The sequence below is a fragment of the Alligator mississippiensis genome, chromosome 2 (assembly GCF_030867095.1).
Source record: "Alligator mississippiensis isolate rAllMis1 chromosome 2, rAllMis1, whole genome shotgun sequence".
In the NCBI taxonomy this organism is placed as follows: domain Eukaryota; kingdom Metazoa; phylum Chordata; order Crocodylia; family Alligatoridae; genus Alligator; species Alligator mississippiensis.
The window spans coordinates 176,154,402-176,171,250 of NC_081825.1; the positions used below are offsets into that span (position 1 = coordinate 176,154,402).

Below are 16,849 nucleotides of genomic sequence, written 5' to 3' on the forward strand. Positions count from 1 at the left end.
CTGATGCTGTGTCAAGCAGGGTACTCACTACATGATCTCTGGAGGTCCCTTCCAGCCCTACCTCTCTGACTCTGCAGATCCAGCTCTATTAGCCTCTGAGCTGTCCAGCTTCAGATATAGGAATTTCAGCTCTTTTAGAAATCAGTGGGGAACAGGTTTCCCCTGAGCCTATTCCAGGAACTTGTACCCATAGACACTTTCCTTTGGAGGCTGGAGGGCCAACTTCAATGCCATTCAAAGACAAGTCTCAGGCTGAAGGCTCTTCTGCTTCTCACACACTCTTCACATTATATCCAAGAGCCACCCATTCTTCCCAGCTCACAATGAGCTCTGTTCCCTCAATGGCCTTTCCCTTGCAACATTTGTGTGCCTACAAACCCCACTGTTTTGGAAAGGAGGGCTCAGAGACCTGATCCACCTGGCTCTTTACAGTTACACATTTAACCCAAAGCAGTACAACAGGCACAAGTAGTCCCATACCACTGAACATGTCCCCTAGGGTGGAGGGCATGCAGAGGACTAACAGACCTGTCCTAAGGGAACATAAGCACACATTTCCCAGAAGCTCTGGCTCCTATGGGGTCCCAGGTGTGGAGAAGGGCAGCTCAGCTGGTTAGAAGGATGGAGCACTTGATGCTAGGACAGACCAAGGGAGCTTGTTTGTTTAGCCTGGCAAAATGGGGGCTAGAGATGATCCCTATTTTGAATGTATGTGAACCCCCAGATGCATCAGAAAGGTAAATATCCAAAAGGGAGATGAATCTGAGCTGAAGGGTGAAGCAGACACAAGTAACAACAGGCACAAACAGGCCACAAGGACATAAGATGGAAGGTGAGGCATGAGGGTTGCAAAGAGCCAGGCCAGCTTCCCACTGAGGAAGGAGGGAAGGAGCAACCCTGTTAGGTGAGGATGGCACACGATGGAGCTGGAAAGAGGGTTAGTGATGTGTGTGTGCCAGAGCCTGAAGTCAGTAACCCTTGAGACCCTTCCAGGCCCCCCATCACTGTGCTGCAGCCTTGAAGGGAGATGCTACAAGCTCTGCTCCTGGTATGGCTGGAAGACCCTCTGCACCAGGTCACTGGGGTGCCCTGCAGAACAGGGCAATGCCCTGGGAAGCCACACAGTGTACTGGCCATGGTAGGGGCAAGGCCATGTATGTGGTAAGAGCCAAGCCATGACCAGGCAGGGCAGCCCACAGGAAGGGCCTTTAACATCCCCAGAGCTGTGGGCAGCAGTGGAGGGTGCCACTCGTGGGGAGTCAGAAATGAGGAGCACTGGCAGAGCTGTGAGGGATCCTGGGGCCGGGCTAGCAGAGGGCTGGGAGTCAGGAGTGCGGGGCACTTGCAGAGGGGCTATGGCCGGGTCATTTTGCCTTTGTCCTGTGGCTGCGGTGGATTCTGGGTAAGATTGTGTTTCCCAGGAGTCCTGCTCCACCCACCTCCTCCCACCTATCGAAGGAGCTGATCTGGGGATGCAGCTGCCCTGGGTGGGCTTCAGGCCAGGCACCCACTCTGTTAATGTTTCATTCACTGGGATCAGAGGCTGCAGCAGCCCCTGAGGCAGAGATCCAAAGGGCACCAGCCGCTGCCAGGCCAGGTCCTCCCTGCCTCCCGGACACCCCATCGCTGCTGTGCTCTCCAGAGCTGCCCCAGCCTCAGGACAGAGACTCTGCAGCTGAGCGGAGCCCTGTGCCCTGCCCAGAGCAGCCTGAGCACTGGGGACAGGCAGGTCTGTCACTGAAGGGTCTCCCATGGGCAGTGGGCTGAGCACAGATTTGTCTGTGATGGTGGGGTCTCCCTGTGGTGTGGAGTCTGCAGACTAAGGAGGGGAGGGGGCAGGGGAGGTGGAGGGATGAAGACAATGCCAAGGAGTTAATGGGGTCTCCCTTCCCCCAGGTGCCTGCACCCTCTTTGCTGGAGGCCACAAGGACCCAGTCCAGCTGGCGATGCTGATTCTGAGCTGCTCCTCCAAGCTGCAGCTGCTGGAGGGGGTGCTGCAGCAGGGCCTGCCCAAGACGCTGCCGGTGATGTTGGGCTTCCCCTCTCCTGAGGGGCCCCTACAACCCCCACACACTCATCCTGGGACTGGGCTGGGTGGGGGTGGGCCCTATGTGCCCTGGGTGACTGGGGGACAATGGGCCAAAGGTCGGGGGGTGGTGAGAGCTCCTCCAGGCTCACTGATGCCATCTTGGGACTCTTGGCCCCTTGTCTGGCACTGGCCATTCTGCCAGGGTTTGCACCCTCCCCCCCTCCCCCCCCCCCAGTTGACCCTCATGCAAAGTCCAAACCCAGTTTAAATTCCTCTTGCTCACGCAGCAGAACTCTGAATACCTGGCTAGCCAATCACAGCTTGGATGGGCTCCCTTTTACCTTTCACCACCTTGCCAGGCTTGATTCCAGCCAATTGAAGCGTGGGCTGGTTCTGTGCCAGCCAAATGGGAAGGGGATACACAGCAGGGGGTACAGCTCCAAACTCAGCAAACACTAACTCAAGAGGCAGGAGGTGGGCACAGGGGAGTGGGGAGGGGAGGCAGGGGCAGGGTCTGAGAGCTTCCCCTTGGCTCAGAGGACTTCTGGGTACCAGTACCCAACCTGGCTGGGATCCCCAGAAACCTCATGCTTCTCTCACCCTGTCCATCACCCCTGGTACTGCAGGACATGTGCACAGAGTCCAGGGCAGATACCAAGGCTCTGAACCATAGAGACTCAGTCTCAGCCTCTGCCCCTGAGCCCTCTTCACCCAGCCTCACCGGGCATGTGTTGGCCTCAGTCCTTGGGCCAGGAGCTATTGTTCTGCCCTTCTGCGTCCCCCCATCATGGCCTGTATCAGCCCTCCAAACCCTCGTACCCCCCCATCCTCCTGCAACCCCCATCTTTCTCTCCCTGTCCTGCCCTCTCACATTCCTGGAGACCCCCTCACAGTTCCAGGCCTGGGGCTCCCCCCCCCCGGCTTTAGCCCCATTGAAAACCTGGAGAGGTGGCAGCTATCAACTGCGAGCTGTGGCAATGCCCACCTCTCAGGAAGTGCCAGGGGAGACTGGAGAAGAAACAAAGTCTCCAGCGAGGCAGAAGGTCACAAACAGCTAAACCCGCCTCTGGGCAAAGATCAGGGGGCTCCGGATACCCAGGTGGAATCGGGCACCACCCTTGTTCTCCCTCCACCTTGGCACCCATGGGTCCGCCTCCGTGGCACTGACCCCACCACACGTCTCCATAGGTCCATGGCAGCGTCATGAACATCAACCGTGGGAACCCAAGTAGCTACGAGGTGCTGGTGGATTCTTGGCCAGACTTCAAAGCTGTCCTTGTCAGGCCACGCAAAGAGGTGGGGGCTGTCAGATGCTCTGTGGGGACTGGCAGGTGTGGCACAGGAAAGAGATTTAGAGGTTTCCTCTTTTCTGATCTGGCCTCAAATCAGTGGCACTGGCTGGAGGTGTGTGAAAGAGGGCATGGGACCTTTCCCCTGTTGGGGCTGCCAGGCTGGGATGGGGGCTCTACCCGTCTTGGGGCGTGGGGGAACTATTTCTCCTCCCTGGAGTTTTGTTCTCAGTGAGTGTCCCTCCAACAGGTGGTGACAGACAAGTCCGATGTATTTACTAACATGCACGCAGCCTTCTACCGGGACCTGGGTGCCTACCGGGCTCTGCTGGACAGCCCGGGGGCCATCAACTGGGGCCACACAATCTACATCATAGGTAACAGCTGGGCTTGACTTCCCCAAAGCCCGAGTGACCCTGTAACAGGGGGCCTGCTCTGGGCTGATCTCACTGTGGCCCAAACCCCTGTTTCTGGGCTAACCGCCTGCCTTCTTACCCACCACGCCTGGTTGTTAATTAGTTCATTGATGTAATTAAGCGGGAGGCTGCCCATTTCATGCCCCGATGCCAGGGACCACTATCTGCAACTCCATTCCTCCCCTACACCGCAGCCCAAGCCTTGCAGATGGCATCTCAATGTTATCATCATCACCAGGCCCCCAAACTGGGCCCCAGAATCCTCCTAATTGACCCCCGCCTGGATTCCTCTCCTCAGGCGGTCTCATTCGCCTTCATCCTGGGCAGCATAGCTCCTTGAACCGCTTCCCCTTTGGGTGTGATCCCCCCTCCCCGGGACCTTCGTCTCTCTAGCCCTGGCCCACCTCCAGGCCAGCTGAAGCCCCAGGTGCGCAGCTCTTGGGCATCCCTCGTGGTGGGCCCCCGGCCCTCTGATCCTTTCAGTCCTGGCCCCAGCATGGGCCAGCCATGGGGAGTTCAGACAGGCCTGAGTCTATGGCGTTTTCTCTCTCTCTGAGGGTCCACCCTCCAGGCCCTCAACCAAGGGGTCATCCACCCAGTCATGAGGGCTAGGGGTTAAGGCGCCCCAACCCGCCTTTCACTGGGGTGGTAACTGGGGGCTCCCGGACCACTGGGAGCCCCACCAGGCCACCCACTCCCGGCAGGGTGCAGTTTTAGGTCATGCCCAGGATTAGGAGCCTCCTTACCATCCCCTACAGCTCCTCCCTTACCTTCAGATGATACCAGCAGCCCTCCGGCCAGGCGGTGTTGTTGCCTGCCCTCCAGCAGCAAAACTGCCCTGTTTATATGGGCAGCCCCCGATTCAACATGGCTGCCCTCGTCAGGCACCTGGCAGCTGCCAGCTCCAGGCCCTTGAAGTGGCAGCACACACAGCGCCTTGCCACAGGCCTCCATAACACTGGCAGTTCCTGCAAACCCAGCTACCAGAGGCCCTATGGCACAGCAGGGTTGTGTGGGGCAGCCCTATGCCAGTGCTGGGCTGAGGGCACAGGCTGTCTCCCTCCTGAGAGCCAGGAGGCCAGCCAGTTTGGTGCCTTGGACACATGCCCCTCCATCGCCTGCCTTGCCAGATGGACCTGCTCTGCAATGCAGACCCCATAGTTGACACTGGTTTGTGGGGTGGGGGTTTCTGCTCATGGCACACCACTTCTCCCTGCAGGGCTTCAGGATGGGCTATACGAGGCCTCCAGGGATGTTGCCAAGGCCAAGGGTGTCCAGGTAAATTGGCAGTGCTACTTCACCTTCTTCCACCCTGACCCCAGCACCATGCCCGACATCTGGTAAGTGTGTGTCCTATCACTTCACCCAGCCACCACCCAGGGCAGTCTGATGTGGGGGTGTACAAACACATTGGGCTGTGTGCCCTTGGCACAACCAGTGACCAGCCTTCACCCCATGCAGGCTCCAGTGCAAGAGATAACCACCCTCCTCCAGGACACTTCAGGGGCTGTAGGGAAGAACCTATCACAGAGTACACCTGAGGTGGGGGACATCCCAGCTTCGAATATCCCCATGCCTATGTGTCCAACCAGCCAAAGTCCAACTGCAACACTGCAGAGAAGGACCAGGGGGTTACAGTGGAGCAGAAGCTGAATATGAGCCAGCAATGTGCTCTTCTTGCAAACAAAAAGCCAACAGCAACTGGGGTGTAGTAATAAGTGTGTCACTTGCAAATCAAGGGAAGTGATGTTTTTATTCTGTTCAGCACTGATGAGGCCTCTCCAGGAGAACTAGTTTTGGTCCCCTCACTTCAAGAAGGCTGCAGACAGTTTGGAAAGAGTCCAGAGCAGAGTGACAAAAATACTTGGGGGCTTTCCGAGGAGTTGTGATGAAAGGCTAAAAGAGCTAGGGTGATGTAGTATGGAGAAAAGAAGATTGAGGGGGAATTTGATAACAGTCTTCATATACCTGAAGCGTGATTACAGACAGGATGGAGATGGGCTTTTCTCTGTGGCCATAGGGAACTAGAGTAGGAGTAGCACTAGGCTGGGTTTGTGGGGAAGGACCCTATGTCCCACACCTAGGTTTGAGTCAGAGCTGGCACCTCCTTAAGGGAAAGGCCTCCGCTTCATTCCCACCCCCTGAGCCAGCCAGTGCTGCAGAATGGGGTTCGGGGAGGACCAGCACCACCTAGAGGGGAAAGGACCAGCACCCTTTTCCCTGCTGCTCTGAGCCGGCCCTCCTGTCCTGTAGCTCTAGTGCTCTCTCTCTGCTTCCCCAGGCTGGACCCTACCATGAAACTCTCATCCTTGAATGCCTCCCATGTTGATCTGCTGAACGCGACATGGGCCTATGGGGGGAATGAGCGGAGCCGGCGGTACTTGGCCCGCCTGATCCGCAGCTTCCCCAGCACCTGCCTCCTGGATGCAACAGGCTGCCCTATCAGCTGGAACATCACTGACCAATTCGGCACCACGGGCCATGGCTACACCCTACCCGAGTACCGCAGCCATGGCTACAATAGCATTGTGGCCATTGTCACGTCCAAGCGGCTGCATGCACAGGGCTACCCCAGTTTTGGCTACACCAGTCTGGACAACTACCCCATGCAAAGGCTGCAGGTGAGCCATGGGTTCCGGCTCCTGCCCAGCCTGTCCTACTTCATCAACCATCATCCAACACCACGCACAGTTCCCTCCTGAGTCCCATGTCCAGCCAACCAGGGCCTCAGAGCTGGGGGATCAGTTCTACACCCATGGGCCCAATGGCACCATCCCCACTGGAGAGCTGCCCTCCCCACCCCAACCCCAAACCAGCCGTACCCATGTATCCTACTTCCCACGGCCCACTGAACTGTTGTTCTTCCCTCCAGCAGAGCCAAGTGGTCACTGTTGTCCTCTCTGCTCTCAGTCAGAACAGCCCAAATTGCAGTCAGCCCCTAAGGTGTTCCCTGCTTATTCTCCCCCCAGGCCCAAAGAGGCAGCCCCCAGTCAGGTTTCACTCTCCCCCACCACCTTGTCACAACTTTCCACATCATAGCCTGCCTACATCAGCTCTCTGCCCTTTGCTTTTGGCCATGCTGCCAAACCATAAGAACCAGTTGAACTGGAGAGAAGTTGGCCTGTGAAATTGTCCCACACTTAGGAGAGGGGCATGGTGTCATGCACAAACACCTTGGCTGTTGTCCACTAGAGGCAGCAACTCCCTAAAGGTAAAGAATCTGTCTTGGTTAATCCAGGGTAAAATGCATCACTCTGTTGTGATTATTCCCAGAGCAAGTGGTAGGGATCTCCTGGAATGCAGAGCTAAGGTTCACCATGGGAAGAAACCCATGGACATTCACCTGGGAAATCGCTTTAACTCTGCTCCCTGATTGTGAGGCACGGACAGTGCAAGGATCCCGTGGGTGTCTTCACAGTTTGATTAAATTGATTGCTGAAGTCGCTGCTGAGTTTCCTTCTGATCTCTGGCATGGCTGGGGCTACCTGCATGACAATGTGCAGTGGGATTTGATCCAGTGCCGCTCAACTATTCCCAGTTTTGGCTAAAAAAATTAGGGTTTTAGAATGCAATATGTTGGCAAACAAAGGCCTGTTATTTTAACAGGAAATTTCAATATGCTGTCAAAAGCCTGAACGGCCAAAACCTGAAGATGGTCTGGAGTCCCATTTCTAGGGGTTCCCTTTGAAATATAACGAAAGCCACCAGCTCAACCCCCTACCCAGAATATTTCCCAGGGGCTCCTCAGCCATAGTGCTGCTGCACTCACTAGTGCTGAGTCTAACTCTAAATGGAAGACAAGGATACCTAGAGAGGCTGGATAACTACAAGTCAGCAGGACCTTGTGAACTACACCCTAGAGTACTGAAAGAACTAGTTGACGTCATCGCATGACCAATGACAAAGCTATTCAAGAACTCCTGGTGCTCAGGTGAGGCCCTAGAAGACTGGAAGAGGGTCAAAGTTATGCCTATCTTCAAGGAAGGAAGGAAGGACAACCCAGGGAATTATAGGCCAATCAGTCTGACCTTGATCCCTGGAAAAATGTATTGAAGAATCCATCGCAGATAGGCTAACACAAGGCAGTATTCTAAATGACAGCCAACATGGCTTCGTTGCAAGCAGGTCATACCTGACCAACCTCATTTTCTTCTATGATCAAGTAACTCACCACCTGGATAAGGGAGATGAGGTTGACGTCATATTCTTGGATTTCAAAAAGGCTTTTGACTTGGTCTCTCATGGTGTCCTCATGGTAAAATTGGCAAGTTGCAGCCTCAACAACTTAACCGTCTGGTGGCTAGGAAACTGGCTCTGACGTCAGACCCAGAGAGTGTTCCTAGATGGAACGGAGTCAACATGGCAAAAGGTGAAGTGGTGTCCCTCAAGGCTTAGTACTTGGACCAGTGCTTTTCAACATCTTCATCAACAATTTGGACATGTGCGTGGAAAGTGTACTGGCAAAATTCACGGATGACACCAAGTTATGGGGAAGTGCAGTCACCCTGGAAGACAGGTCGAGGATACAGGCTGACCTGGACAGGCTTGTAAAGTGGGCAGATCTAAACCGAGAAAAGTAAAGTGCTCCATTTGGGGAGAAATGACCCACAACATACTTATAGGCTCAGTGGTACTACATTAGCCAGCACCACAACTGAAAGAGACTTGGGGGTCATGACTGACCATAAAATGAATAAAAGCTACTAGTGCAATGCTATAGCCAGCAAAGTGAACAACACTGGCATGTAGCAACCGATGCATCACAAGCAAGACCAAGGATATCATCCTCCTGCTCTGATCAGCATTGGTGAGGACACAGCTGGAGTACCAATTCCAGTTCTGGGTGCCGCAGTTCAAGAGGGATGTGGAGAAGCTGGAAAGAGTCCAAAAGGGAGGCCACAAAAGTGATTAGAGGTCTGGAGAACAGACCATACAAAGAGAGGCTAAGGGATTTGGGACTATTCAGTCTGGAGAAGAGAAGACTCAGAGGGGACTTGGTGGCAGCCTTTAAGTATATAAGGGGTGAACATCAGGGGCTAGGAGAACACCTGTTCACCAAGGCACCCCAGGGAAAGACTAGGAATAATGGTCATAAACTAATAGAGGATCACTTCAGATTATACATTAGAAAAAACTTCTTTATGGTTTGTGTCCAGCAAACTTCTCCTAGTCATTTGGCTCAATGTTCAATGCCTTCATATTGCTCTTGCAAACATCTTTGAAATAGAGTTGAGGATGTTTGTGTGGTCTTCCTGTATAGTGTTTGCCATTCAAGTGATCCTTGAGTATATGGCTACTGTCCATTCTCCACGTGACCAAGCCATTAGAGTTGGAGCTGACTGAGAAGAGAATGGATGTTTGGAGTGTTGGCTTGTCCCAAGACATCAGTGTGGGCAACTCTGTCCCGCCTGGAAATTCCTACAATGCGGCCAAGGCAACATCAGTGCAAGTTGCTGAGGTGCTTTTGTTGGGTAGAGCATGTGGTCCAGGATGCACTGCTGTACAACAGGGTGTTGTTGACATGAGCATAATATACTTTGGCCTTAGTCATAATAGTCAGTTTGCTGTTGTTCAAACAGAAATAACAGCAGTCCTATCATTGGGAAGTGCACTCCCCCAGCCCCTGCCAGGCTGCCAGATCTGGCAGGAGCTGGGGAGTGCACTTCCCAATTATGGCTCTACTAGCTACAGTAATTTCAGGCTCCTTCATAGTGGTTTAGGAGACTCCTCCTTAGTTTGCTCTTGTGGCCTTATGGCTGAGGGCAAGCAAAACTCAAAGGCATCCGAACCCCAAGCCTCTGGGCTTGGGCCTACACGTAGGATGCCCACCAAAGGATTTGGAAACATCTGAAGCCCCAGGTTGCAGGGAGGATGTTTGGCAGTAGTAGGGCCACTTATGGGTCTTGACTGATTCACGGATTTGGAATTGATTTGGCTGATTTGGCTTGGAACACGATCCATTCTCTTGTAAAAAAAAAAAAAGTTTGGGGAACTCTTCTAAGAGTTGGCTTGGTCCTAGTACCACAGGGGTTGTCAACTGGGGGTATGCATACCCCTGGGGGTACTTGGGAAGGCCCCAGGGGGTACACAGCAGCAGCGCAAAAGAGTGGGGGGTGGGGCTGCCAGCACTTTGTGCTGCTTGAGCTGCCGCACCTCATTGGCGCTTTTGTTTTCGCTGCTGCCGTATGCCGCCAGCACTTCTGATTTTGCTGCCGCATGCCACCAGCACTTACAGTTTTGCAGCCACAGGTGTGCAAGGGCCCCCCTCCCCCGGTCATCAATTGGCTGCCGGGGGACTCCCTGCTTCTTGACCAGCTACCAGGGGTACACCGACCAAAAAAGGATGAAACCCCCTGTGCTACTGTGCTGGGCAACTTCACTGAGGACCAGCCTTGGCAGTCACCAACATGAAGAAAGTGCCATTCTTCATTAGCAAAGCCTGCCTTGGCATGTACTCAATGGCATGCAGGATCCTAGAGCTGTGTCCTACTCCTCCTCATTCCCCTGCTACAGAAGATCCCCCTTTTCTTCTGTGCTGGCCCACTGCAGGGGCCCAGTACCCCATGGTGTGCATCTGAGGCTCAGGTTAGGATCACCCTGACACCAGTGGACTCAATACTGCTCAGCTAACCTCATCTCACACACTGCAGATGACATGGTTTCATTAACCCTGCACCCAAAAGACTCAAAAGATTTTTTTACTCCAAACACCCAACCACTCATCTCAGGCTGATGGGTAACAATATGCAAATGAAGCCTGGTCTTCTCCTGAGCACCAACAGATGGCGGCAGAGAGCTTCTTCCCCCTGTGTGCTCTCCAAGAGCTGCCGCCTGCCCCTACCCCTGCTACCACCCGCAGAGACAGAGTTCTCTTCCCCTCCAGGGCATCAGGCTCCGGGGGAGGATTGCCCGAACACCAAACTATTTAGATGCACAATGGCTTGGTAGGGTATCTTGGGAAATGTGGTCCAGGCATCTCATTCCCCCTTTGGAGCCAGGGTCACTCCATAATGCATCCAGTGCCCTCCTGAGGCAGGGCAGTGGCAGTGCATCATGTGTCCAGCCTGCACATGCAGCTGGTGGGGTTTGAAGTAAGGGGGCTCCACAGACCTACCCACAGCAAGGGGCATGTGCACTCCTTCCCACCTCCATCCCCACCAAGGGGAAGAGCCGGACCTGGAGTGCCACCCTCTGCCCGGGGGTCTGCTCATGCGAGGTCCCACCTGAAGCACTCTGGGGCACTCTGGAAGCAACTGCTGACCCAGGATGCTACAGCTTTCTGTCACAGGCCTGTGACCATTCCCCCCTCAGTGCAGCAGTGCCCTGGGCTGTGGCCTGCATGGGGAAGGGTGATCTTTGGGGAGCTGTGGGCAGCAGGTGCTGGGAAGAAGTCCATCTAGTGCACAGCTGTCCACTTCTAAGTGGAGCCACTGCCCCCCTGTTGCATAAGGTGCATGTGCATGGGTGCCCCCCACCTCACTCGCAGCTCCCCAGCTGTGGGCTTCCCTCTGCACCGTGCCATGCAGATGCCCTGGGCCTCGTGCTCCCCAGCACTGCTGCGCTGCACTGCCCCATGCCACTGCCTGGGCAAGGACAGGTAGTGAAAACCAGAGGAAAGAAGGGGAATCCATAGATTGTAGCCAGAGCAATGGGGGGAGTGGCAGCTGGTGGGAACCTAGGGGCTACAAATTAATCCCTCGGAGGATGCACACAGCCTGTGGGCTGCCAGTTGGATGGGTCTGGTCTAGCAGACCTGTGCAGAACTTGTGTGGCTGTCAAGAAGGATTGCGCCAGGCCAGTGCCTCAGTGGCTGGAATAGCAGGTCAGCAACTGGGCTCATAGGATCATAGGAAAGCAGGGCTGGATGGGATGTCACAAGACCATCCAGTCCAGATCCCTACCCAGGGCAGGATCATCCTAACCTGACCATCTGATCAAGAGTAGTGGCTTATAACCGGGCAGGGGAAATACCGTGTATCTGTGTCCAAGAAGGCAGTTTTCCTGAACTGCCCCCAAGAGAACTGCTCTTCTGGCATGGTTCAGTACCTGCCGAAGTGCAGCGGCCTTAAGCCCAGTTTATGGAAATGGCAGTCTCCTTCCTTGCTTGCTCTGAGGGCCATATGGCTAAGGGCAAGCAAAACTCGGGGACATCCAAACCCCAAGCCTCCAGTCTTGGGTCTGCAAATAGGATGCCTGACAAAGGTTTTGGAAACATCTGAAGCCCCAGGTGTGGGTGGAGGATGTTTGCCAGTAGTAGGGCCACTTATGGTTCTGAAAGCTTGGATTTGGAATTAGTTTTGGCTAATTTGGCCTCGGTTACAAATTAAAAAAAAAAAATCTAAACCAAGTTTTGGTCCAACTTGCTCCTGAAAACCTCCAAGGAAAGAGATCCCTGCAACCTCTCCAGGCAGCTACTCCACTGCTCAACGACTCGCACAGGCAGACAGTTCCTCCCAGTCTCCAACCCAAACTTTCCCCACTATAGCCTGAGGCCACTGCTCCCATAGCCATCTCCACCTCTGCAATCACCCTTGAGGCACTTGAAGACTCCTCCAGACCAAACAACCCAGTTCCTTCAGCCTCTTCCCACACATCCTGTGTCCCAGGCCTCCAGTCACCTCTTCCACTCTGCACTGGACTTCTGCCAAACTGTCCACACCCCTCTCAAAGCGTGGGACCCACAACCAGACACAGGGCTCCAGGTGCAGCCTCACCAGCACTGAACAAAGCAGAAGAATCACCTCCCCCGATCTGCAAGGGACACCACTTCTAACAAAACCCAGCGTCCTGTGGGCTCTCCCCGCAACAAGAACATATTCTTAGTGAGGAAAGGGTTGTATTTCAGGATAAGGGAATGCCTACAACTAGTATACTCTGAATTGTACTTCTATAGAGGTGATGGGATGAGTACGTGGGCACAGATAAACTGGAAAGCACTGTTTGACCCAAATGGGGTGGGATAAATGGGGAGCAAGGGCTGAACTGTAAATAAGAGATACAAAACTGTTATATATGTTTAAGGGTATAGCATGCAATAAGATAAATTTACCATGTGTTTTGTAGAGGCTAAGTGTATGTACACCCAATTGTAAAACGACAAAGGGGTTCAGAGGAAACACAGTGCACGGTGTGGTAATGAACAGGAAGTGTATCACATGTATATGGATTTGAACCTGTGGTTTTGTTTTGTAGTTGAGTCTTTGTAATAACTTGGTGTTTGAGTTATATGTGAAACTGAAGATCAAGCGGAATCCGTAGTTTATGGTGTGTACAAGAAGTAAAATGTTTGAGATGTTATGTTTTGATTTAAAAAAAAAAGCACACTGCCAATTCATGTCCAGCCCATGGTCTGCTGCAAGCCCCAGCTCTCATTCCACAGCGCTGCAGCCTAGCCAGTCTCTCCAGCCTGCACCTCTTCATGAGGTCATTCCACCCCGGTGCAGGACTCCGCACCCAGCCCTGTTGAACCCACCCGACTGATCACAGACCACCCCTCCAGGTCACCCCAGATCCCAGCCCCATGCTTTGGGGCATCAGCAACTCCACCCAACGTGGTGTTGCCTGCAAATTTGCCAAGCCTGCCCTCAATTCCCACTGTCCAAACCATCAATGAAGATACCAAATAACACGAGACCCAGGACAGACCCCTGAGGAACCCCCACCTGACACCCTCCCACCCCAAGCCATTCACAAGCATCACCAAGCAGGATAATCCAATCAGTTGTGCACCTGAACCAACCGGTGGGCATTTCCCCAGCCTGTCAATGAGGATGTCAATGGGAACAATGATCTCTGGAAGGGGGTGAGCAGGGCAGCCCCTGTCCTTGTTCTGCCCACCATGACAAAGCACACATGGTGCTGTGTGTGCACACAGGCCTCAGGTCAGGGCCTCAGGCCTCTGTTCCTGGCTGGGGTGTCTCACCTCAAGTGGCTGCAAGGAAGCCACTGCCCCTGGCTCTTGGCCATGTCCACCTAGATGGATTAACACATTCTGTTAATAGTTCATTCACTGGGATCAGAGGCTGCAGCAGCTCAGAGGCAGAGACCCAGGGGGCAGGACCAGCCACTACAAGGTAGAGTCGACCCTGCTCCCCACAGACACCTTATCACCACTGTGCTGCCCTGGGCCAGAGACTTTGCAGGTGAGTAGGAACCCCTTGCCCTGCCCAGAGCAACCCCAACACTGCTGGGGACCAGCAGCTGACAGGCTGTACACAGGTTATTGCAGGGGCTCCCCATGGGCTTCTCTGAAGGCTGGAGGGGGTGACACCCTGAGTGTGACTCTCTGAGTGTGACGGGGACAGTGCTAGGAAGTTGATGGTGTCTACCTTCCCCTAGGTGCCTGCACTGTCCCCATTGAAGGTGTAAGGGCCCAATCCATCCAGCGATGCTGATCCTTAGATGCTCCTCCAAGCTGCGGCTGCTGGAAGGGGCATTGCGGCGGGGACTGCCTGAGACACTACCGGTGATGCTGGGCTGCCCCGTCCCTGAAAGCCCAAGTGATAGCCCCCCTCACACACACACTCTAGGACAGTACAAGAGGGGGCCCTTCATGAGCCCTGGGTGGCAGAGCAGGCAGTGGGCTGGGAGGCAGAGCCGTCCCCAAGGGTTTGGGGCCGCAGCTGCTCCATGCCCTCCCTGGTGCTGGGTGCTGCCCCCCTCCCTCTTGCTTTCCAAAGTGCAAGCTCGGCACAAAAGCCTGCTGCTTCCGCCGTGCAGCCAGCAGGATCTGTCCAATGGCAGCACAGGTGGGCTCCATGCCACAAGCTTTGTGCCCTGTTGCAAAGGTCTGGAGAGGCTCCGGGTGAGGGGTGGGGCCTGGCGGGAGCTGGAAGGGAAGAGAAGGGGTTAACTGCGCTCTGGGTCAGGGGACCTGGCTGGGGAGGACCCCTTCCCCCAGCCCTCCCTCTCTTCCCCCACTGGAGAAAGAAAGCGGGGCCCACTCCACTGTGCGCTGATCTCCCCAGGTTCAGCCAATTCCTCCCTCCAAAGTGACTTCCCATCCCTGGCTCTGACCCCTGCTCCCATCCTGGCCCCCTCCATGGCTCTGAGCCACCTCTGCATCTCTCAGGTCCACGGTGCCGTGATGAACATCAATCGTGGGAACCCGGCTGGCAATGAGGTGTTGGTGGATTCGTGGCCGGAGTTCAAGGTTGTGCTCTCGCGGCCACGCAGAGAGGTGGGGCCCTGTTTCTGCCCCTCCTGCCAGCTCTGCTCCCCATGCCCCTTCCCTGCCCTACCCATGGGCCTCTGCGCTCAGGGCTCCCCCGTGTCCCTGACCTAGTAGGAGGGCTTGGCCAATCTGGGGCACTGCCCAGTGCTCTGCTGCCCACTGCAGGTGGTATCTGACCCTGGTGACTACTACACCAACCAGCATGCGGCCTTCTGCCGGGAAGATGGGGCCTGGCAGGCACTGCTAGAGACCACTGATGCGGTGGACTGGAGCCGGGCCTTCCAGCTGAACAGTAAGTCCCCACCCACTCCATGCCCTGGGTGACCCTCTGGGGCAGTGATGCTGCCCTGTGCCCTCAGCTCCTTGCAACTTTGTGGAGGAGCAGTGGATGAGGATACAGGTTCTGGGTGCTGCTGAGGTGGGGAGCGTGGGTTTAGGTGGCTGGTTGCAGAGCAGAGCTTGCCAGCGGTGCAGCGGTGGAGGGGTGCGGTGTGCGGATGCGGCAGGGTAGGATTGGGGGCAGGGGATACAGAACATGAACCCGGGCTTTGGATCACATGGAGAGCGCAGTACATGGGTTGGCCCTGAATGGTCCCCCTGAGGGCTGGGCCAGGCCTAGCTGGCTGTGGGGAGGGAGGTGGAGGGGCATTGACTCCTTGTCCTGGGACACGGCCCCCTCTATGTACACAGGCAGGATTCAGGCCTCTGCTCCTCTCACCATGTTGCCACCCCCAACAGGCTTCCAGAATGGGGTGTACAAGGCCATCAGGGACATGGCCAAGGCCAAGGGCATCCACCTAGATTTGTTTCAGTACCTGATGCTGCTGCACCCAGACCCACCCGCCATGCCACACTTCTGGTCAGTGCCTGGTGGGGGCAGGGTACAGGCATGATGAAAGCAGCCCCAAGACTTGCAGACAGTGATGGATGGGGCAGGCTGGGACCCCACAGCCACACCCTCACATGGCACCTTGTGGTCAGGGGTTCCCAGCCTGGGTCTGTCCTAGGCTGCCCCATGCCAGAAGCTGGGGGAGGGCATGGGGGTTGGTTCTCCTCCCCCCCGCCCCTCCCAACACCTCTCCCCTGTGGCTGTGTTGCAGGCTGGAGGAGGGGCTGACGCTTGCCCCCGTGTCCCCCGCCCATGCTGCATTGCTCAATGATGCCTGGGACTTTGGGGGCAACTTGTGGAGCCTGCGCTACCTGGAGATGCTGATTCGGTGCTTCCCTAGCGCCTGCTTGCTGGGCCCTGATGGGCACCCTGTCTCCTGGACCCTCACTGACCCTCTTGCCTGCCTGTCCCATGGCTACACCCTCCCCGCTTATCGTGGGCAGCGCTGCCAGGGCGTGGTGCTGGGTGCGCTGGTGGGGCAGCTCCATGCTCAGGGCTTCCCCGCCTTCTGCGGGGTGCTGCCTGAGAACAAGCCCTCCCTGCGTGCCCTGCACGGCCTCGGCTTCTGCAACCAGCCTGGGGTCTTATACCTGATGGTCCTGAAACCAGACCCCACCTTGGCATCCGGGCACTAGCAGGCACCCCCAACACAGAGCACGATGTGCCCAGTTCTGGGGCTCAGAGCCTGACTTTTCGGGTAGAAATGAGTGGGGTGGGTGGCGGGGTGATGCACGGGGCAAGGGATATCAGGAAAGGGCTGGTCTGGGCAGGTGTGAGTGGAGCTGGGGAGACTGAGATGGCAGTAGACACAGGTGGGTGAGGGAGTGCAGGGCTGGGGGGCCAGGAGGCAGTGGGGAGTGGGTGAGGGGCACTGACAGGGTGGTAGGCAGCGGATGTCCCACAGGACACCTGCAGGCTCAAGGCTAGTTTTCCCATGGCCACTGGGTGTCGCTGTTATGTTCAGATCAGCAGCTGTGGCCTGGGATCTAGCTGGGAGGAAACAGTCAGGACTTGGAGCTAACCCCTTCTTGCCCGATCTCCGCTGGGGCTGGT

At 55.6% G+C, this 16,849-nt stretch overlaps 2 protein-coding genes across 2 annotated transcripts; both read left to right on the top strand.

Annotated features, from left to right (window-relative positions):
- Positions 1–1,503: 1,503 nt before the first annotated feature.
- Positions 1,504–7,177, top strand: LOC102569061 (glycine N-acyltransferase-like protein 3). The gene is made up of 6 exons (XM_014607277.3): positions 1,504–1,729; positions 1,897–2,024; positions 3,218–3,325; positions 3,569–3,695; positions 4,954–5,074; positions 6,016–7,177. The coding sequence occupies exons 1-6, from the start codon at positions 1,519–1,521 to the stop codon at positions 6,434–6,436; spliced, it is 1,116 nt and encodes a 371-aa protein (XP_014462763.2). The 5' UTR covers positions 1,504–1,518; the 3' UTR covers positions 6,437–7,177.
- Positions 7,178–13,753: 6,576 nt separating this feature from the next.
- LOC106737731 (glycine-N-acyltransferase-like protein 3) lies at positions 13,754–16,448 on the top strand. The gene is made up of 6 exons (XM_014607278.3): positions 13,754–13,876; positions 14,073–14,199; positions 14,806–14,913; positions 15,073–15,199; positions 15,646–15,766; positions 16,008–16,448. The coding sequence occupies exons 2-6, from the start codon at positions 14,122–14,124 to the stop codon at positions 16,429–16,431; spliced, it is 858 nt and encodes a 285-aa protein (XP_014462764.1). The 5' UTR covers positions 13,754–13,876; positions 14,073–14,121; the 3' UTR covers positions 16,432–16,448.
- The last annotated feature ends 401 nt before the right edge of the window (positions 16,449–16,849 follow it).

What these genes read in the sequence shown, in the direction of transcription:
- LOC102569061 (XM_014607277.3), top strand. Translation starts at nt 1,519, where the DNA reads ATGTTTCATTCACTGGGATCAGAGGCTGCAGCAGCCCCTGAGGCAGAG. An exon ending in TGAGCACTGGGGACAGGCAG is followed by an intron (nt 1,730 to 1,896) that starts GTCTGTCACTGA and finishes CCCTTCCCCCAG; the next exon opens with GTGCCTGCACCCTCTTTGCT. An exon ending in GCCTGCCCAAGACGCTGCCG is followed by an intron (nt 2,025 to 3,217) that starts GTGATGTTGGGC and finishes ACGTCTCCATAG; the next exon opens with GTCCATGGCAGCGTCATGAA.
- LOC106737731 (XM_014607278.3), top strand. Translation starts at nt 14,122, where the DNA reads ATGCTGATCCTTAGATGCTCCTCCAAGCTGCGGCTGCTGGAAGGGGCA. An exon ending in GACTGCCTGAGACACTACCG is followed by an intron (nt 14,200 to 14,805) that starts GTGATGCTGGGC and finishes TGCATCTCTCAG; the next exon opens with GTCCACGGTGCCGTGATGAA. An exon ending in TCTCGCGGCCACGCAGAGAG is followed by an intron (nt 14,914 to 15,072) that starts GTGGGGCCCTGT and finishes TGCCCACTGCAG; the next exon opens with GTGGTATCTGACCCTGGTGA.